This window comes from Mus pahari, chromosome 12, assembly GCF_900095145.1.
Source record: "Mus pahari chromosome 12, PAHARI_EIJ_v1.1, whole genome shotgun sequence".
In the NCBI taxonomy this organism is placed as follows: domain Eukaryota; kingdom Metazoa; phylum Chordata; class Mammalia; order Rodentia; family Muridae; genus Mus; species Mus pahari.
In genome coordinates this window covers 72,868,153-72,890,662 of record NC_034601.1, presented here as the reverse complement: position 1 = coordinate 72,890,662, position 22,510 = coordinate 72,868,153, and the positions used below count along the sequence as shown (strand labels likewise).

The window sequence follows — 22,510 nt, the reverse complement described above, 5'->3', positions numbered from 1 at the left end:
AGCACACATATACACATGCATACATATATACATACATACACTCACACACCCATACATATGTATAAACGCACATATACTCATTCATATGCACACATATATACACATGCACACACTTGCACACACATACTCTCACAAACACAGATACACATAAACTCCTATATTCACATGCACATGTATACATATACACACATATTCTCACACACATATATATGTGTGGTGTGTGTGTGTGTATATATATATATATATATATATATATATATATACTCACATGTACATGCTTGCACACACATACATATACATACATATAGTCACACATGCACACACACATACATATAAACTTGTGCCCCGAAAAATGTTTCAGACTGACACTAAACAGTCATTGTCCTTGGTGTCTGGAAGTATCATGTGAAGACCTTAGTCAGTTTGGTATCAACCACTAAGCCAAAATGCTTTAGTGGTCGGCTACATGATGTGAATACTGAACATTTTAGAAAAAAAAAATATGACCACTCACTCTGACCAAACCATGAAGAGTAAACGGAAAATCAAAGAGGTAGTTTTAAAAGAGGCTGCTCAAAAGTAATAAAAAAATAAGAGATGAAAAAAAGAAGCTGCTCAACGCTGCTGAAAATAAAGGAAAACCCCTTTATAAAACCCTTTAATTTCCATGAAACTATAACCACACAATGATAAAGTTGATAGGAGCTGCCCAATGTGAACATTCCCTGATGCAAATCCACTTATTTGTCTTGTATGCTTGCAAAATAGGAATGGTTTATATAATAAAAATAATCAACAGAACTTACAGAAGCACTTTATGCAAATAAATTTGATTTGTGTCATCAGAAACAGAAGTGATTATCTGTTTAGAAATTCCCAGAGGAGACCAAAGGATCCACATTGTGATAGCAAACAATGCATGGCTCCAGTATCATGATTTCATCCTCATGATGATACCACAAAAATGAGAAACGTGACTTTTCATCAGCTCTGAGAGAGGATGTGGTACCCACTGAGCATAGCAATGAAAAGGATGAGAGATGATGTCCATGATGTAGCTGCCTTCATCTCTTCAATGACAAGTGAAGGAAATGAAATGTAGGGTTCACGTTTGTACACATAGTTTGATCACAGTCCTTAAATTGGAACCAGGGTACTAGTGCGGCAATGCTGATTTTGTTTATATTCACACAGTAGGTTTTGCTAGAAAATATCATTAATTATGAACAGTTGTGTGCCTGCAGTTTCTTTTAAAAATAAGGAAGTAGAGCTGTTCAGTTGCTCATCTCAGGAAACAAAGACAAGTAATCTTGAAGAACTAAACATTGTCTAACTAGGTTACGGCTGCAGAAAGTGTGAAGTATAACTATACCGAAATATAGTTTCTTCTTAGATGTTAAAAATATCAAAAAATATTCACTTTTAAATGAAATAAACCAGCAAATATTTTACATGGTACTGAATGACAATATTCAAAGTTATACACATAATGTATGTATAGCTATATTTAGAAATAATACATATGCCTGTACATTTATACCTCAACATATTTACAACCACACCTATTCAAACATATATTTTTATATAAAATGATATGTGTTTTATACAAAATTTATCATAGTTGGTTAATTGGAAAATATACGGTTGGTGAAGAATACCCGTCACAGAAATAACCTGAGTAGATTATGAGATGAAAAATCACAGTGCATGTGCTTTTGTGCACCAAATGCCTCAGCATTAACTTTGATTGCCCTTTAGTTTGCTGATCTGTTATAGGGAGAAAAACATACATACATACATACATACATACATACATACATACATACATTTATACATACATGCGTACATATGTTTGTACATACAGACATACATATCTTTACATAAATACCCTGTGATGGAGATGAGGAGTGGATGCAGCTTGCATCCCTATCTAAACATTAAATTAGAAATCTGATCAGTGTGTTCACATGCTTATACACATCTCTGTATTTCCCCTATCTTAGCAGTCAGTTTTAAAATCAATACTAATTTTTAGTTTTAGCTTTCCCTATGAAGAACACGTAGGTTTCCAAGTCTCTCATTTATTCAACTATTGCATATCTAAAATTAAGTAACTTAGTTTTTTAACTTAGTTTTTTCATTGAGTCCTCCTGTCTGGAATCATATAAAATAATGATGACAAACATTTGTTTCAAATATTTTAGCTCCCTTTTATGTCTCCATGTTCTGATGTGCTCTTTGAGTTCATACAGTTTAATTATTCGAGAACTATTCTTGTATGTTTTTGCATTGACTGGAGTCAAATGTTAGAAGATCCCCAACTCTGCAGAGTAAAAGCAATCCTATACTCACAGAAAAATGTAGCCACTTCACACTGCATCACTTAGGAAAAATTCTTACTTTATCTCTTACTTAGTTCAGTTATCAATTTTTGAAAGCTACATACAGATATATATTTTAAATAAGTTCATGCTAATAGCTTGCTTCAGTGAGCACTGTCTGACTCACAAAGGAGATGATGAGTCCTTGCTTCAGACTTCAACAATCCATTTGAACCATCAACTATCTATTCCCCTGCTAACGCAGCACCAAGAAGGCCACATTCTGCCAACCATCTAAGGTTCAATTCCAGCTTGGACAACAAGCACCTACAGGAGTTGTTGAGTCGATTGACCTCAAAATCTCTTTGTTTACTCATGTATAAAGCAGAGTACACATCCAAACTATATTTGGGGAATAATAAAAGGTCACATATAGAGAGCTAATAAACACTGCAAGTACTTTATAAAAGTTGGCCTTAGAAACTGTGAGACCCATGGCTCCAGCTGCCTATGGAGCAGAGGAAGGCCTTATCTGGCATCAATGGGAGGAGAGGCCCTTGGTCCTGTGAAGGGTGGGGGGACACTCTCATAGAAACAGGAGGAAGGAGGATGGGATAGGGCTTTTCTGGAGGGAGACTGGGAAAGTGGATAACATTTGAAATGTATATAAATAAAATATATAATAATTTTAAAAAGAAACTTTTTATTTTTATTTTTTTTTACAAAATACCCTCTAAAACACATGTTAGCCAACACATATGACAACCAATTTCACACTTTTTTGACCTCTTCATTCTTTCATACTAGGTAGACAATGAGTTTAAGTGGTCATTTTTCAAGCTTCTTCTTTTTTTTTTTTGTTTTGTTTTTCGAGACAGGGTTTCTCTGTAATTTTTCAAGCTTCAAGTGAGGCAAGACTCCTTGTCATTATCAGGAAATATTAATTTTAACCAGGAGCTATTATAGTAATGTATTTCTTCTCAATTCTGATTCACCTGTGGCTAATCATATGAAGTGGTTCTACCAATGAGAAGTGAGGTGAATCCACAGCACAGCGTACATAGGTGTTCATATCTACAAAAGCCATTTAACAATCATTTATTTCCATTTGAGAATGACTGCATACAATGCCATGTAGTTCTGGAGCTAAATGTTCCATTCAAGAGAAAAAGTTCAAACTCTAATCAGAAATGTGCTTTGCAAACTGCCTCTATATGGCCTATTAAAGCAAGAGTAGACTCCTATTTTGATGCATTCTTAATAGTGCTTCTTTTACTTGCTCCTAAAAGCATCCTCAAACTGATGTTATTTCATTGTGAAAGTATTCTCTAAGTCAACCACACAATGATGACCTGTTTAATTATTAATAATTCCAGTGTTTCACAATAAGAAAAGCCATTTGAATAAGTAACATATTTAAATATTTATATGGCATAGTCCTTAATGAATTACACTAGCAGCCTACTCACTTAGCTCTCCCACCATAAAGATACCATAAACCACACTCCACTATCAGAAAATGTGATTGATCCTCCATGAAAATTCCCTTTGTAAGTCATTAAAATCTGTCCTTCTTTACCCAATGATCAGTCACCAAACCCAAGCCCCCCAACCGAAAAAAAATGCCTTGGTAATAATATGGATCTATTTGTTTTTATTACCTTTGTGCTGTGATTTGTAGTGTCTGTACTAGTTCACATTCCTCCCACCTATGGATTCCTGCTCAACCTATCTTCATTGACACTTTGATTTTTTCTTTTGTTAAAATGTATTCTATCTACCACAAAGCATTATAAATTTAATCCCTGCTGAACAATAATATGGAGATTGTTTTCATCTACTTCTTGGTCACTTAGCAAAAGTACATTTTGTAAATACTCCCCTTGTGTTTTAGGTTAATAACAATTTTCCTGGTGATTGACTTTGTTGGTGCTGATATTTGACTGTTTTATTTTATTTTATTTTTTTTTTTTTAGTTTCACAGAACTCTGTTTATCTATGCTTGCCGCCTTGCATATGGTTTAGGCTCACATGACCCAGTGGTTCTCTTTTGAAATATAATGGAATGAAATGAAATCTGCATCTCACAGAAGTGCCTGCACACCATGTTCACTGGATCATTATTTACAATGCCGACTATATACCCAAGGACATATGGCTAAATTGTATGAGACATGCACACAAAATGTAATACTAATAAGCTCAAATTTTAAAAAGGAAATACTGTTATATGAAGAAATGTAAATGGACCCATAGAACATCACAATATGTAAAATTATCCAAGCATAGAAAGGCAAATATTACTACAACTTCTGGCAAAAGTTAGTATTAAACTCAGGAAAGCAAACAATAGAACACTAGTTGGCAGAAGATAAGGGAGAGACATGAGGAAGATTAAAAGTATACAGCTACATTAAGATAATTTAAACAATTTCTAGAAATTGATGTGTAGAATTCTTGCTATGGCTAATAATAACGTGTGGCATACTCCAAACCTGTTAAGAAATCATACCTCACATGTTCTCTGCACTAAACGATAATTATTAAAATATTTTCATTTGCTTGGCTAATAATATCACAGTACATCAAAACACCACTTTGTTCTCTACAAATACATGTGATTTTGTCGCTGTTAACTTTCTAGGGCTAGAACTGAAAAGATGTGGTTGAAAAATAAGGAAAGAACCAGGAAGTGCAACTGTTTCTGGCACTTGCTTAGTCTGATCAAAGACAGACTACTTCTCCACACGATAATCTTGAATAAGTGCAACAACCATTCTTCATCCTATCATATGCTACATACCATTCTGTGTAATGTCATTTATCACTTGTTAAAAACAAAAAACCTGCACAAGATTGAGTAATAAAAAATAAGAATTAAGGAATGGGCTGAAAGACCTGAAGGGGATTGCAATGCCATAGGAAGAACAACAGTATCAATTAACTGGACCTCTAAGAGCTCCCAGGGCCTAAATCTCTAACCAAAGGGTATACATGGCTCCTGCTACATATGTAGCAGAGGACTGCCTGATCTGGCATTAGTGGGAGGGGAGGCGCTTGGTCCTGTGGAGGCTCCATGCCCCAGAGAAGGGGGATGCTAGAGTGGTGAGACAGGAGTTGGTGAGCATCCTCTTACAGACAAAAGGAATGGGAATGGAGATGGGGGGTTAGCAGAGGGGGGATCCAGAAGGGGGATAACATTTGAAATGTAAATAAATAAAATGATTAATAATAAAAAAGTAAACTAATTCATAGGAAAACCTGCTGTGGAGGTATTAGAATTATTCTCCTTCATTTAATTAGTTCAACAAATATTTATAAATATTGTGTTCGCAGAGAAAGCAACGACATATCTACCCATTCTGTGTTTTTCTGGACATTTCCGATACACATCCATGTAGGTAATGATGCCAGATCAAATTTTGTGTGAGCAGTCACTCACATTCCATTCCCTTTTAGGTGATGGACAAATTTTTCTTTGTTCCTTGAAACAAACCCGGTCTTTTCTCTAAGTATTTACTTTTCTTTCTTTCTTTCTTTCTTTCTTTCTTTCTTTCTTTCTTTCTTTCTTTCTTTCTTTCTTTCTTTCTTTCTTTCTTTCTTTCTTTCTTTCTNTTTCTTTCTTTCTTTCTTTCTTTCTTTCTTTCTTTCTTTCTTTCTTTCTTTCTTTCTTTCTTTCTTTCTTTCTTTCTTTCTTTCTTTCTCTTACTTTCTTTCTTTTTTTTTCTTTTTTTTCTTTTTTTTTTTCGAGACAGGGGTTTCTCTGTATAGCCCTGGCTGTCATGGAACTCACTCTGTAGACCAGGCTGGCCTTGAACTCAGAAATCCGCCTGTCTCTTCCTCCCAAATGCTGGGATTAAAGGCGTGTGCCATCACTGCCAGTCTTACTTTTCTTTCGACTCCAGCTCCCTGCATGCACTCTGCTTAGAGAAGAGATATGTTGGGTCGTCTTAATTAGCGCTTTTAAAAACTAAACTTCTCCTGGTACACATTGACATCAATATGCATCATTCGAAAAACAGAGGCCTCCAACAGGAGGCAGGGTGGGGCAGGTAAAAGAGAGATGAATAGGAAGACATAAGAAAAAGATGACAGCTCATAAATGCTTATTTCCATTCATATGCCATATTTACTACTTTAATTGTCCTAGCTTAAATGAGGCATACTCTGCCCATAGAAGTCGTTCATTACTAGCTGCTCAGAAGAAGAGCATTTTTGATAAAATATTTCACTACAATGTAAGATTAACATTAGCCTCTTAGAGGGTTGCATAATGCTCAGAATTCTGTTCCAGCCCATCTTGTACTAAAGAAAGTAGAATACTGAAGTTGGACATTTAATAACCATTTTGGATATGGCAATTAAGGCGTGCATAAGCCAGGGAAGGGGACATAAAGTCATTGCATAAGTTCTTGAGTTTCTTTTTTTTAAAGCACAAGCCATCTCCCATCCCTGGAGATGTTGGATGTGTTCCCGTTCGACCTTTGAGGGGGCTTTGAAATGAAATGACTCATCTAGATTAATAATTGCAATGATTATGAATTAGATACAATCTGAGGAAGAAATGAGAATGGAATGGGTGAATCAGCAGGACTACTTAATCACTAATTGAAAGTTGTATTTGAAGTTAAAAGAAAAATACCCCCAGAAAGGTACATGAGAAAGAAAGGGTGAGCAGATAAATGATTGTTCTGTAAGGTACTCTGAGGTATTGCAAAATGCACTCTGTTCAGTTAAATGCTTTCATCTCTGGAGGTAGTCCTTGAAAATGCCTTCAGAAAGTCATCAAAGAGGGGTAAAATAAATGTGGCTACCAGGCAAAAGAAGATTTCAGATGAAAAATTAACTTCATTAAAATAATCAAAGAGCCTAGAAAAACCAGGGTAAACATTTAACTGTATTTTTTTTTCTTCCTATAGGTACAATTTAGAGTAGCTTTGCCATGACCATTAAATACATGAGCAATGCTTAATCATCCTCCAAGATTGTGTTAAGTTTAAGGAGTGGCTCCATTGAAATATTAGACATATCTTGGTGACAATATTTGTGTTTATTGTAGTATCGCAAATTAAATCTATTGTTCTAGGTTATTTTAATTTCTTTTGTATTTCCTTTCTACATAGATCCCTATATGTATGTACTTTAGAAATATGTTAGGGAGTCAGAGAGACAAAAAGAGACAGAGACAGATCTGAAATCTAAACTCCATTACTATCTCCAGTGGTTTACATATATAGGGATTTAAATGTTAACTTTTTTATAATTAATGAACTTTTTATTGACAGTCAAATTACTTTTTTGTGAAAAAGTAAGATCAGTAGTAGAGTAGGACAACTATGCTACTCCTTATAAATTAAATAATCACTCCTAATTTATGTGAAGTACATGGTTTGCCACATTCATGGACCCGACATATACTAAACACTTGAAATAAATACCAAGGCCAACAAATATATTCCTAATAAACTGAACCTTTACCCAAACCCAGGATCAAATATATTTTAAAATAAACCTGACACTTTGGTTTGCTCTTTTCTAGTTAAGATGTAAATATTCACTCAGCATTTATTTGGTAAACATCCATTGCTTTTCCAAGAAAACTCATACTGATTTACAATGAAGTCTCTAATCAAATATATCACATAGGAAGAGAAGCCAGAATTGGAAGGCTTGCTTGCATTTGTGGTGTTCTCAGAGAAGACAGTGATGAAATGTGAAATATCTGATGAGCTGGATTCAAGAATGTTGCAATTTTGAGGAGTAACAAGTAGGTAGTAATTAGTTTACACATGATAGAAGAATGAATGATATTCTCAGTGGTATGGGGTTAAAGCTAAGTGATAAAGAAATGTAAAATTCTGAGGGTTAAATGGTTTTTAAAAAAGTATAGAATGAACAAGCCACACAGGCACAGATTTTAAATCTGGGAATTCAGGACAACTGTCTTCAGCTCAAATCCCAGCATACAAGGAATTCGAGCGAAGAAGGGTGTAGAAAGCACATAAATGTGAGAATAACCATTCTAAGTTAAATGCCCATAATAGATGGCATGAGGAGTCGGGCACTAATTAGCACCCCTAGCATCCAGGGAATCAGCCTAAAGGGTAATGTAAGAACCATAGAACACAAATGTATGCACAATGAGAAGTTATTTAAATAACTCCCTAATTCACATTGTTCAAACAAACATTGAGGTAAAGGCATAAATATATTTAAAAGCCATTGTCTATATAAGGTGAAAGATCTATATCAATTTTAAGTATTTCTTTTAGAATAAGTAACTTTATGTCTTTAAGTTACTGTGTACTTCATTCTAATTTGGTCACACTAATTTTCAGGGTAAATGTTGCTCTTGAAACTGGTAAATTCACATTGACTCTAGAGTCTCTTGTTTAGTAGTATGTCTCATAGTGCACACGCTATACATTCAAATACACTGAGTTTTACTTAACTTTCAGTGATTGATAGAATCTTGTATCTGATATATATATATATATATATATATATATATATATATAATCTTATAAGCACACACAAATATGCATTTACATATATTTACACATATATACATACATTTATATACATATATTAATATATATTATTTTGTGACGGGTTATGAGAAAAACTCCCATTTCAAAGAGTTGACACATTGTTTAATTTCAATATGTCTGAATTTACAGAGAGGAAGGTAACAGCTTGCAAATACTGGAAGGTATTTCTAAAAAAGGCTGTTTCCTACAATCTTTATATGACCCGGTCTTCACATGCTTCTCATACACAACAAAGAATGATGCGTTGTGTAAGAAGGCATTTGTACCACCCTCTTTGTTCATGTTCCTTGTGTGTAGCGACGTATGCACAACACAAAGTCGTGATTTTGCTGTTAGAAGGCAAAGATGAAATTTTTCTGCGTGAGTAGTATGCTCAGTACGTTAATCTACAGAAATCTATAGATGAAGAAAAACTGTAAATGCAAAAATGATAAGATAGTTCTGTACTAAAAATATTATACATTTTCCTATAATGGACAGGGTGCTTTAATTTACAGGGGATGAAGATTCCAGCTCCTCTATGGTCGCGTGCTTCCCTGGAGTTTCAATACCCAACCTCACCTCAAACTCACACATGCACAAGCACACATGCATGCACGCCCATGCACATACTCATGCGTGTTCTCTCTCTCTCTCTCTCTCTCTCTCTCTCTCTCTCTCTCTCTCTCTCTCTCTCATAAAACAATATGCAGATGTACTTATTTTGGTGTAGGAAACCTATCAACATTATACGATGTGTCTCAAGCAAATCTCATCTGTACAGCTGGCATGTAGAGATGTGCCTTTAATATTATACTTGCATATTCTCAATCCCAAGAGACCTGGTTTACTATAAAAATAAGAAATTATAATGTCAAATCTTATGGAAATACAATAAGAGGAAAACATTCAAAATTCTCAGAAATCTGTGGCCTAGCCATAGCAAGAGGACCACAATCATAATGATGACATTAGATAGGGAATGTGTTTTACATAACAGTGTTAACTACAAGCTATATTAGTGTAATTTCTACTGGTATTTGCACCCAGTTTCTGCAGATATTTAAGTCAAGATTCAAGGCATGGAGAGCATTCATCAGGAACTGAAACCATTTTAAAAAAATGAAAAGAATGAAGTAAATAAGCAGCATTTTGCCCAGGGCAATGTGATTTCAAAGGTCCTTCAGCTGCCATTTTACCTTAGCAGAGACAAATATTAGTGGTAATAGTTTTGTAGATCCCCAACACAATCCACCACTTACAGTGGAAGAATGTGCATCAGTAGATTTCCTTCATTTGAATTTCTCTTCAGGCATTGCTGTAGTTTTTGTGTTTACAAGAAAGCTTGCTCTTGGCCATTTAAAAACTAAAGAGTTGGAGAAAATACTATATCAATCAACACCTTTTCTTCACTATGGTGGATTATTTCACTATTTACCTTCTGTGAGTTATGATAGATGTGATATAATTATATATATATATATATATATATATATATATATATATATATATATATACACATATACTGGAGCAGAAGCACTGAAATATAGCTTGAATGTGTTTAATGATCGTTGACTATAAATTTGGGATGGCAGTCCAGAGAACACACTTAAAAGCTCTACACAAATCAGTCACTCTCAATCGCAGGTACATCATCTATGAAATATGATTTAATCAGGAATAAATGAAGTAATGAGTCAAGTGCTCACCGCAGTTATACAGCATAAAATTGGCACTCAAAATATTATTCCCTTTAATTTCCCTTGGACACTAATGGAAATATTTTCAGCCGTGTGTGTGCAGTACCAAAAGTCTTTGTGTGTCATGTGAGGTCTTAGTTTTCTATATATTTATATAGAAATAAATATTTATATATATGTGAGTGTTTGTGACTGTGATGCCAAGTATGTGTACATACCTACTCATGTGTGTGTTTGCGCACAAATGTATAGGTACACGGATATACAATGTTATATGTGATACAATGATCTAGGTTGAGTGGCGATCTCCACTTATTTATTCTTTTTTTTTTTTTTTTCTAAGAGCACCTCAGTGAACCTGTAGGCTCCTGATTTTGGCTAAGCTGCTGAGAGTTAACACTCAGCGCCTACACCTGACCTCGAAACCCTACAGAGATGCCAATTGCATACAACTGTGTTCAGGTTTTTATGTGGATGTGAGTCTTCTCTGGACGTGAACATCCATCACTTTCCCCGCTAGGCCATTTTGTTCAAACCCAGTGTTCCACAGTTATAATTATTCACACATACTAATTACAGGGTCAACTAGGTTGTCCTGTGACATTTACACATGCACACCTATACTGCCCTTTAATCAATGCCACTCTCCCTGCCAGTCCTCTGTTATGTATTATTATTTTTTTAATTTTCTTTTGTTCTATTCTCCCAAGAATAGCTTTTAAAGCTATGGACAAGAGGAGAAAATTATTTAAGTGGAAATTCTGAAATCATGGCAAAGTTTGAAAAATTTCCCCAAATATCATATGTGTGTGTGTCTTAAACATATGCTAAACATTAATTAAAATACAAATTCTGACACAATAGCAAGATATATTTTATATGCCCCATACAGGGGAACGCCGGGGCCAAGAACTGCGAGTGGGTGGGCAGGGGAGCAGGGTGGGGGGAGGGTATAGGGGGACATTTGGGATAGCATTTGAAATGTAAATGAAGAAAATATCTAATAAAATAAGTTTTAAAAACCCTAATAAATAACTAAATGAATAAATAAAATGTAGATAATAAGCAAGGGTAAGTAATAACTTTGAGGGGAAAAATAAAATCATCCCTTTAAAAAAAATTGTCATTGAAATTTTTAACTAGGTGCCTGAATAATACTTCTAAAGAGATAATCATGAAAAAAATTGAAATTGCCACAAACACTATTTTATTGTATTGCATTATTTTTATTGAAATATTATCATTTTTTTCTCTCAGATAAGTTCAATATTTTAAGTACTCCTTTATTTGTATTGGATATTTTATTTATTTACATTTCAAATGTTATCCTCAGTCTTTCAAATTAAACTTGTAAGAAAGATTTATGTTTGCAGCCAGGCCAGGTGGTTCATGACTTTAATTTCAGCATTTTGAAGGCAGAGAGGTCAGAGACCTCTGAAAGTTCAGGGCCAAGCAGGCTCTACATAACAAGTTTCAGGACAGACTATGTAATATAGAGGCCAGTCTCAAAAACTGCATGAAAATTTGATAATAAGATCCATTTAGACTTTCAGAGAATCCTATGTAGATTCACTAATTCCCTCTTTGGTCCATTTGTATCGGGTCAGCAGCTTTACAAACATCGTCATCAAGTTGCTTTCCTGTTCAATAGCCAGGCCCCAAAGGTCTACCTCACTATCAAACTTACTCTTGCTCCATCATCCCATCCTGGATGCTGTGACTGACCTTTACAAACCATCCAATTGATTAGACAACTGAATAAATCTCCCAACTTGATACTTGGAATTGTGTGATTCCTGTGGTTGAGACAACTGCATCCTTTCCTACCATTGGGTCGTGTTGTCTCTTCTCCTCCTCTATCATTGCTTTCATTTCCTCTAGGCATGGTGAAGCTCTCTGCCCTGCTGAGGTAAAATGCAGGTTCATGAACATAGGCTTGGCTTTAGCTGTATCTTATGTACAAGTATTGATCCCTTAGCTTCACACTAGACATTTACGGTTTCTGTGCCTTCAGTCACCATGAGAAGGGGAATGAAACAGGAGATAGTAGAGTATGTCACAGCTGAGTCTCACCATGAAGAGTCAAGGAATTTTCACTAAGATACAGGATGAATGCCAAGGAGTCTCTAGGACTGTGGAGTAATCAATCATAGGATATCTTGATATCTTTTGCTATTTCACATCATTTTGCAGGAAGGTTTATTGCTTTCTCACATGCATCTGATTTTTTTTCAATCTACAAATATTCTTTTGTAAATGCCATGAAACAGAAGTAAAGATTAAGTACTTAATTCCAAATAATGACTGATCACAATTGCTATAAGTAATCAGATTATTGCTCTGTATTGTAATTTTTATCAATAATAATATAAAAAGACTAAAATCTCCATAGAGTCTTGATAAAATTGAGTTACAATGTGACTACAACAACCTCAAACAAGAATATAGTTAGCAGGTACTCACCTTATATACAATCCAAGGTTTATCAATGTTTCCCTGTGCATGCATGTGAGTTGTATGTGTTTGTGTGCTCTTGTTATTGTTGTTGCTGATATTGCTGTTGCTGCTGCTGATGGTGTGTAAGATTGATGCCTGTCTTTTGAAGTGTTGAGAATCAGACCAAGTGTCTCATGAATAGTAAGGATGCACACTATAAACTGAGCCACACCCTCATGACTGCATTTTCACATTTCCAACTTTTTACCCTTCTCCATATTTTTTAACTTAACAAACAAGTCATTGATATCAATTGTATTCAATATGCTTTTGAGTGTAGGGGTACTGTCAAGGACACATTTGGCCTAATGATTGCCACATTCGTAAATAAACCTGGCTCTCCCTCTCTGGGATACCATCAACTATCCTTAGCATCTCAGTTAAGTGTTGTGGTTGATGAATCTCTCAGCAATTCTTGTCAGAACTCCTGTTGACCTGATCTTGTTCAGGTCTTGTGCCGGCAGCCACAGGGCTGTGAATTCAAGTCCTATTCTGAAACGGTTAATATTCTGGCTCTCACACTCTCTAAGTTTTTAAATCTACATAAAAGTTTGGTTTGAGGCAAGTGGATTTCTGAGTTCAAGGCCAGCCTGATCTACAGAGTGAGTTCCAGGACAGCCAGGGCTACACAGAGAAACCCTGTCTCAAAAAACCAATAAAGAAAGAAAGAAAGAAAGAAAGAAAGAAAGAAAGAAAGAAAGAAAGAAAGAAAGAAAGAAAGAAAGAAAGAAAGAAAGAAAGAAGTTTGGTGTTGTGTGTGAAGTGAGTTAAGCATGTGGACTAACTAAATCTCTGGTAATTACCCATTTGCTTTTCTATCTGATATCCTCTAAATTCACTTATCCTAATATGTGCCTACCCTAACCCTCCAGTGTAACTCATAAGAGCAAGAACTTTTACCAACACCATCCTGCAAATTAAAAAATAATACATGTGTCTTATGACCTTAAGTGAAACCTCACACAGTTGTTCATTAAAAAATAAAAGTGTATAAAATTCTAATACATTTGCCTAATGAGGTATATGGAACAACGAATATATAAATAAATAAGTCATAATTAACAGAGTCAATGATGAGAGAGTTCCATTCTAGAGTCTCTAAACATATAAAATATTTCTAATTACAAATGAAATTTTGTGATTTTTATATGATTGAATAAGTGAGATAATTCTAAACATTATTATGTTTTATCTGTATGGTGATTGTTGAGTATCATGAACAACATCATGTGTAATATGTTCGACATTTTACACATATCATTATCACAACTATCTTTAATGGCTGAGCATCTAGGTCAAGCATTGGCATATGTTAATGTCCAAGTTCTCAGTGAGCAAATAGCTGTTCTATGAATTTTAGTTGCTTCTTCAAGGTCAAGGGACTCTTGGCCACCTGGGCATTATGCTCTCAGAGGCAATGACTTGTCCTTTCCCTGTAAAATAATTTAATAGTGCTGAGCCAAAACCCTATAAACGACCTAAAGTCCTTCAAAGATATCTTGTCATATGTAGGGTGACAAAGATTCTTAAAATTCTTTAGCACCCGTCTTAGTTATTTTCATCTAGGAATGTCTATGATCATGATGTCATAGATCTCTAACATAACTAGTGGTTCTTGATTAATTGACAGAGGCACTGTAAATGTATGTGCCTAAGAAAAATGCTGTCAGCTATTTAGTAGTAGCACCACTGTAATTTAAAACAGTGAAGAACCATTAAAATATTTAAGTGGGTAGCACCAAGAAGTAGTGTTTGCTGAACGATTAATGGCAGCTTAACTCTGTTAAATGGCAGAATGTTACTTTTAATAAAAGGGCCAGTTGCTCCTTAATGTGTCCCTTTATCATGTAATTTGAAAAATTAAAACTAATTGATAATCTTTTAAATACTCTTAGCCTCACTGTAATTGGCAGGATATGAAGATGCAAGAAACTCAGAATTTTCTGAATTCAGCAAAACCAGAAAATTGTGTGTATTTCCTCTATATGACCACTAATGTTGTTTGAATGACTTTCCATATACCAAGAGACATATTAATGACATAATACATAAAAATAAGGAAATGGCACTAATAAGAAGATGAGGGTTTAGCAGATCCTCTCACCTCCTAACTGAACACTTTTCCCTACATGGTCAGAGGCGCACTGATTCAGACAATGATCCTTAAAAAGAGGTAAGTTAAAATGAGTTCCCCAATGCCAAATGCCAGCAGAAGCAGCAGGACCAGATCTAGAGTTTTCCCAACATTCTTCCTACCCCTTCAGCACTTGCCTGTGAAAAACAAACTCCACAGTTGAGCCTGGTTCCTGGCTTCAGGCTGCATAGCACCTTTCTCCATCTCACAACAAACCAGCTCATTTGTGAAAGAAGGCCATGTTATTTACAAAATTACACGAAGCTTGACCTTTTCCCTTTACTGAAGGGAGTTCTTTTGTTCCCTTAATTGCTTCTTCTGTAAGATATTACGTCCTAGCGAACCTCAGTCCCCTGTGCCAAGGAAGAGACTCATCTGACACTCGGGACCGTCTAACTGTGCCTACTGCTCACTGGGCGCCGATTCAGCTTGGGAAATGAAAGCGAGAACAGCAGGCATCAAGCCGGGGAGGGAATCCTCTGAGCTGTTCACTGACAAAAGAAATATTAATTTATAGAGCCTATATTCCCTAAGTTAGATGGACATTCAGTTAGTTCAATAGAAACCTCACAGAAAGAGGATGCAGGCAAAGAATTAGATCAGGGTGGACAGAGAACGGGTTCAAGAGAGGCCATATGTCAAAGCCTATACATAGTGGGCATTTGTGGATTTGGCTAGTAGGCATCCACATGTCTGCTCTGTCTTCAGAAGGTACAGACCTCTCTAATGCACAATTATCAGCATTTGCCTAGGAAAAAATAAATGTAAGCAGATGTCCAGATTCACTCACCGAGTGGGACTCTCACAGGACCCTTCCCCACATTTTAGGCTAAAGGATGCTATGTATGGTAGACACAGTTTTAAAGAGAATGGAATAACCCTGCTGGTTTCAGTAGAGCAGCGTTTCTGTTTTAACATGTGTGAACAACAGTAACAGACTGGCATTAATCATATTAGATGGTTCTTAAAAGGAGATGAAAATGATTTTTAAACACCCGGAAAGTTTCAGAAGCAGCCCATCCCTATTTCAGATTGGGAATTAGACTTAAAGACAGAACATGCCCTGTTAACGAGAGACTCACTAGAGATTTATGACAGCAGAGCCTGGGACTGAGTCTTAAATAGAAGGTAAAAATAATTGCACACGTTAAGTAATTATAAATTCCTTTCCATGGGCAACTAAGTCCAGAGTTGACAACCTTCTTTCATTAATCATTCATTGGAAATGGACGGCTTTCAAAAGAACATTTCTATTTCAATTTTTAATAAAAACCTCTCATCCCCATGAACAATGACACCGATCTGAAAGTAAGGACTGGAGTTAATAGGTCTTGTTAGCTAATTATGGGATTGGCATCCACTTAAGTTGTTTTTCTTTTTTTTTTTTTTTTTCTTTTCCACTTAGGCCATTTTCTTCCATTCTACTGTTGTGGTTCAAAACGTTTTGACTACTTAAAAGGGAATACATCATCGTTGCCTTTCCCCAGTCAAACTGCACACCACTTTCTCAAGCAACAGCTTCAATCATGCTTCATAAAATCCCCTGCAAGTATATTGTTGGAAACATAAATCAGCCATTTGAGGTTTTAGTATTTCCAAGGCAAACCTGAGGGCCACTGGCTTGTAGGTTTTCATGGCTCCATCAGAAAAGAAAAAAAAAATGAAAATAATAAAAAAAAAAAAGAACAAACAGAAATGTGAGTTACACACGGTTCATTAAAAAAAGAAAAACAGCTCCCAGTGGTGTGTCTGATACTTTCGGCTGCACCCGTAATTAGAGAAGAAAACAGCAGCCTAGAGAAATTTAGACTCCAGGATAAGGACTTCTGTTTCCAGGCATCTTTGACTTCCTGAAGGCACATGGCGCAGCGATACTACATGCTTGCTCACAGAAAAGCTAGTTCTCCTGGGTTCTCAACTAAGGCTCTCTGCATGGCATGCCACTGCACAAGACAGAGAGATCTTCTTTACAAAGATGCCATCCGTCTGCCCTGTTTCATTGACAAGGAATATGGGTTCCCCTGCAGGCAGGCTTCCTTGCCACACTTCTCCTCTCTAACCACCCTGCGTGCTGATTATAAATCAGCTAAATCACAATTTCAAATACAGGCTACATCTAGAGACCCAAAGTGTATCAGTCTTTGTGTACTATTTATGCCTAGCTACTTAAATATTCCAACCTCTCCCCTTTCCCTGAATTCCAGCACACTTGGCATCAGCAATGATAAATGCACAGACTCTACAACTGGGGTGATTTCCTCCAGACAGCGCACAGTGTAATCATCAATCTGCACAAACTTGCCCCCATATTACTTCACACTACACTCTCCTAATTGCAACTGCATCTAAGTTAGATTTTCAGACTGCCTTATTGGGATTCAGAATTGCCTGCCCGTGTTATAAATGAACAGTTAAACAACAACTACCCGCCCAACCCACCCCCAAAATGACAGCTCTGTATCTTGTAGTGAACAAGTGTATGCTGATCTTTGCAGGAGAGGTGACTGGATTAATGAACAGGACTAATATGAGCTTCCGATGGATCTATCTGCAATTTTTTCTGAGACTGAAATATTACCCATCCTCTGTTAGGATGGCAGAAAGAGGCAGTTTATAAATGAAAGCAGTATCTAGCATGTGAATTTGTAGTTCAGAACATAAAAATCTGCATCCAATCGTGGTTCATCATTTGCTAACACTGTAGTTTCAGAGAAAGACAGAGAAAGGAAGTCTTTACATCCAAAATGCCAAGCCCTACTGAGAGATGATAGAAGGACAGTGGGTGCAAGAGCAGAAACGAGCATTTCTTGCTTAAAATGGAGTTATACCACCCCCTGCTGGACCACCTGAGCAACGCAGAAGCGGTGGGGAAAAATGCTTAGAATTGGATTTAGAGAACATATTTTAACTTATCTTGCATTTTATTAATTTCATCGAAAATGCCGCACAAATAATATGGCATTCCTACACTTTCATGTAGTAGAAGAATCATGGATATTACCTTTGCCTTTAAGACTTCCACCGGTGCATATTTTGGTATTTTTGTCTCCCCCAATTAAATGTCCAAACTTGTCTGGACAGTTCAAAACGTTTCAAATGATTGTGAATATATTTTATGTGAACGTGGACTATGGAAGGCAGAATGATAAATGCATAATGCCTATCATCTATATACAGATTAGCAAAGATCCCTTCAACCAATTGTCCCTAGGGTTATTCTACCACGTTTTTTTTTTCTCTCCCCCACCCAAATTAAAAAATAAATAAATAAAAAGGTCCCCACTACTCCCAGTGCTCCCCAACCTTCCAAATCCCTTACAGGTGTAATTCAAATCGAATGATAGATCCTGTTCAGATTATGCTATATTCAAAAGGGGGGGTGTCACAATGAACGCCTGCAACACAACCCTAGTTTTAGCCATTTGCTGTTTTTACAGCATCTATGGCCCCTGTTAGTTCCTAACATAAATAAGCCATCAAACGTTCACTTCATATTCCCACCCACCCCCACCCCCCAAAAAAAATTGGTTGTTGGGAAAGGAGAAAAGAATCTCCAAGAATTGAATTTCTTGCACACCACGGAGATTTTTGATAAACGACTTTAATGCTGATAGTTTTTGCCTCTTCTGTAAAACATCATCGTGCCCTTCCTTTCCGCAACCTCAGATATTTAACTGTGAATGCACACCAACACACTCATCCAATTTCGGGTAATAAGAGAGAATAAGCCAAAAAAAAAAAAAAAAAAAAATCTCAGAAGCTGGAGCAGTTTTCCCTCTCCCGATCTCTTTCACACCGATGATGCCTATCTCCAATTCCGCACGGTCTCCTCTTATTTAAGGGGTCTTTCGAGCAAACGGATAGAATTTTAGGGGCCGCGAAAAGAAAGAGGGAAAAATCCCAACAGTCGCCTCAAGAACCACCGCAACTTTGGTGCCCGGGTTTCGTGGCCCCGGGTGCCTCGCTCTTGGCTTCTCCGGGTTGGGTGGAGAGGGGGAGGGAAAGTCAAGCGAGAAAGCCGCACACTCCTACCTTGCCCGCTCCTGACAAGCAACCCGAGCAGGTAGAAGGAGAGGAGGAGGCTCATGTTCAGGACGTGACACCGGCGGACAGTTCCAAAGTTATTAAGTCCAGCCCCGGAGAGAGAACCTTCCGCTGCCACGGCCGCCTCTGCTAGCCCGCCGCCGCTCCCGGGTGCCCCAAGCCGCCCGCAGCCCGCCGCGCGCTCCTCCTCGCAAAGTGACTGCAAGCTCCGCGCCTTGCCGCACTATATCCAGGCGGCGGCGGCGGCGGCGGCAGCAGCGGCCGCCGCGGCGGCAGCGGAGCCGGCGGGAGGAGGCGGGGGCGGGACGGGGCGGGGAGGCGCGGCCCCGGCGGATCCCTCCGCGCGCTCGCCCGGCGAGCCAGCCACGCGCGGCCCCGGGATTCGTCCGCAGTGGAGCCCAAGCCGTGGGTTCGAGCCCAGGAGTCCCCGGCTTTTCTAGCTATGAAGATGGTGAATGCTCACAGGGAACCGGGAAGCCTGGACACCTGCAGCCTCTGGCTCTTGGCGCCCCCGCAGGTGTGACCCGGTTGCTGAGGACTGCAGAGGGCGAGCTGAGCTTCAGAGGCACAGTACTACTGCCCCTTGCTTCCCACAGAGCTGGTGTGGTGGCAGGGTTGGTGTCTACCCTGGACTTAACCCCAGCCTGACCTGACACCCTTAGTGCTTTGACACTTCCCTGTGGCAACAACTGTCCCCTAGGGTGCCCCTGCTTTAGATGGACCAAGAAAGGCATGCATGCAGTGCTTCTTTAGCTCCCAGTTCATTGGGATGAGTGGACCTCCTCCCCAGAGGCGGGAGTTGCTGAGGGCTGAGATCTAAGAGGGTCTTTGTTTTTTTTTTTTTTTTTTTTTTTTTTTTTTTTTTTTTTTTTTTTTTTTTTTTTTTTTTTTTATACACCGTCTAGGATTAGCACTGTGAGGTAACATCTTCCTGCCAGGGTCTGAAGGCAGAGGTCCCTGAATGTAAACGGGGGACCTAGCTGAGGTTCTTTTTCAGGCCACTCACCTGCAAACCCCACTTTACCTGCACCTCTCACATCTGAGTGTGTGTGTCACCTGAAAGTGGGACTGGAAGAGAAAGCATGAAGCTGTGGTGTCATGCACCACCCAAAGTCTGCGGTTGATCAAGATATTTCCGCTGGTGGAACAGGAACATATCTTGTCACTTTAATATGACACCTATGAGAAGAGACTGTACAGAGCCAGAATCTCCTGCCCCAGGGCCCTGGTCGCTGCTCTGGACCGCAGTAAGCAGCTGCAGCTGACAAAAGCTTCCTTAACCAACACTTTGTTCTGCTTCCTTAGAGTGATCAACCAACTCACCCCAGACTCAGAGAGCTCCCTGGTGTTTTTCTTATCAGCAAGCTGGAGACAAAGATTGGGACAGAAACATGCACAGGCTTAGAAAACCAAGCCATGCCCAGAATTGCTTTTAGGGAGGACCGGTGTATGAGCAGACAAGGGCTAGCAAAAAATACCGGAGATCTTATCTATTATTTGCTCTTCCAAGCTGAAGGATTCATATAGATTAGCTTTCTTAGGACCATGGTAGAGCCTTTGAGGGAGGAGGGGAGGTAAGCTTTAGGTCACAAAATGAGTCACACCTAAGTTCCTATCCTGACGTCACTCTGTGTACCTCCCAGCTCCGGAAACCCTTCTGTGCCTTTTACAGTAGAGAGACCTTTGTCAAAGCACTATACCTGCATCCTTTATTGTTCCCGAGTAGCACCAACGCGTTTAATAATCTCATGGTCAGCAATTTCCTAGCAAAAGGTGGAAACAGCATGTTTAGAGGTGTGAAAAGCAAACAACTAGTATATTTTCTTTTCTTTTACTATTTCTTGATTTCCCTAGGGAACTGAAAGAGAGCTCACACACATGCACAACCACAGTCAAGTCTTACGAACATACTTTAGATGAAAACTGATCTCTTCCGTACAATGCTTGCAGGTTTTCAAATTGACACCTGGATTAGCCAAGTACCTACTGCACATGCACAAAACATGCCTGTTCGCACACACACGCAAAAGGACCTATACTTAATGATGAGAGGATTATTGTTCTGCAAGGGCGTGTGCTCTTTTTCCTTATTATTTAGAGCCAATTCATTTTAAAGCAAATATGTGGACTATGACAGGGGACAGTCTGATACTGTAAAGTAATTTGAATACTGGACTTCGTTAAGGTCAGAACAGAGAAATCGGGAAGCAGTGGTCTACCCGCCATTGGAGTTTCCACCTAGATGTTCATATTATAATATGGCATACATAGCTCAAATCTGATTGTATTACTGGTGTGTTTTGAAAAAATGAGACAGAGGATTTTTTTTCTATGCCCAGTGGTTAGTTCCTGTCAGTGGGACACGAATTAGAATCATGTGAGAAAAGGATGCTCCATTTGAAAATTTGCCTTGTGGGCAGGTAGGTGTTTCTGGGTTGTTTTACAAAGCAGGCTAAGCAAATGAGGAGCAAGTCGGGAAGCAGCATCCCTCCATGACCTCAGCTCCAGTTCCTATCTCCACTTTCACTCCTTGACTTCCCACCCTCAGCATCCTTCATGACAGACTGTGGCTAAGAAGTGCAAGCCAATGACTCTCTGCTTGCTCCTGGGCTTGGCGCTTCATCACAGCAATAATAAGTAAACTACAACAGTATGGAAAAATTGGTTGAGCAAAATATTGTCTTTTGACTGTCTATGTAGGTGATGTGTAATCCTTCCTCGATTTGATAGCAAACTTGATAAAGAGATCACGCATATACAAAAAAAAAAAATCTAATAAATCAAGTAACGAAGCAAAAATACACAAGGAATGAATTGCTATTGTTGGGAAAAGAGAGAATGGATGAAGGAGAGGAAGACATGGAGAAAGGGAAATCTTTTCTAAATTGTGTTTTAAAGAAAGGCTTCAGGAAACATTGAAGAAAGGAGGGAGATTAGACAGCAAAGGAGAAGCTGAAGTGAAGGCTAAAGGTCTGAAAGCATCCAGGAACACAGGATGGAGTCTAAAGGACAAAGGCTGGAGGGATGGCTTGGTCCGTAAAGTAGGTGCCATGTGAGCAAAAGGAAGTGAGTTCTGATTCACACCATGGATATAAAAAGCTCCTCGCAGTGGGGTGTGCCTATTGTCCAGGCACAGTATGTGTAAGAACAGAAGAGAAGAGGACCTGGAACTCACTGGCCACATCAGGAACTTCCACAATCAGTGTGAGAACCCATCTCTCTAAACAAGAAACAAGAGGACAGTGGAGAGTTGTATAGCGAGGTAGCTGAAATCAACTTCTGGCA

At 38.1% G+C, this 22,510-nt stretch overlaps 1 protein-coding gene across 2 annotated transcripts in view; it reads right to left on the bottom strand.

Annotated features, from left to right (window-relative positions):
• The window catches only part of Ncam2 (neural cell adhesion molecule 2), a 419,526-nt gene extending 400,037 nt beyond the window's left edge, over positions 1–19,489 (bottom strand). The window contains exon 1 of one of the 2 annotated variants that reach the window (XM_021209390.2): positions 19,214–19,489. In XM_021209390.2, the coding sequence (XP_021065049.1) occupies positions 19,214–19,268 (55 nt within the window). In that variant the 5' untranslated portion in view covers positions 19,269–19,489. The remainder of the gene's footprint in view (positions 1–19,213) is intronic. The other variant, XM_021209391.2, reaches the window with a different exon arrangement.
• Positions 19,490–22,510: the final 3,021 nt, after the last annotated feature.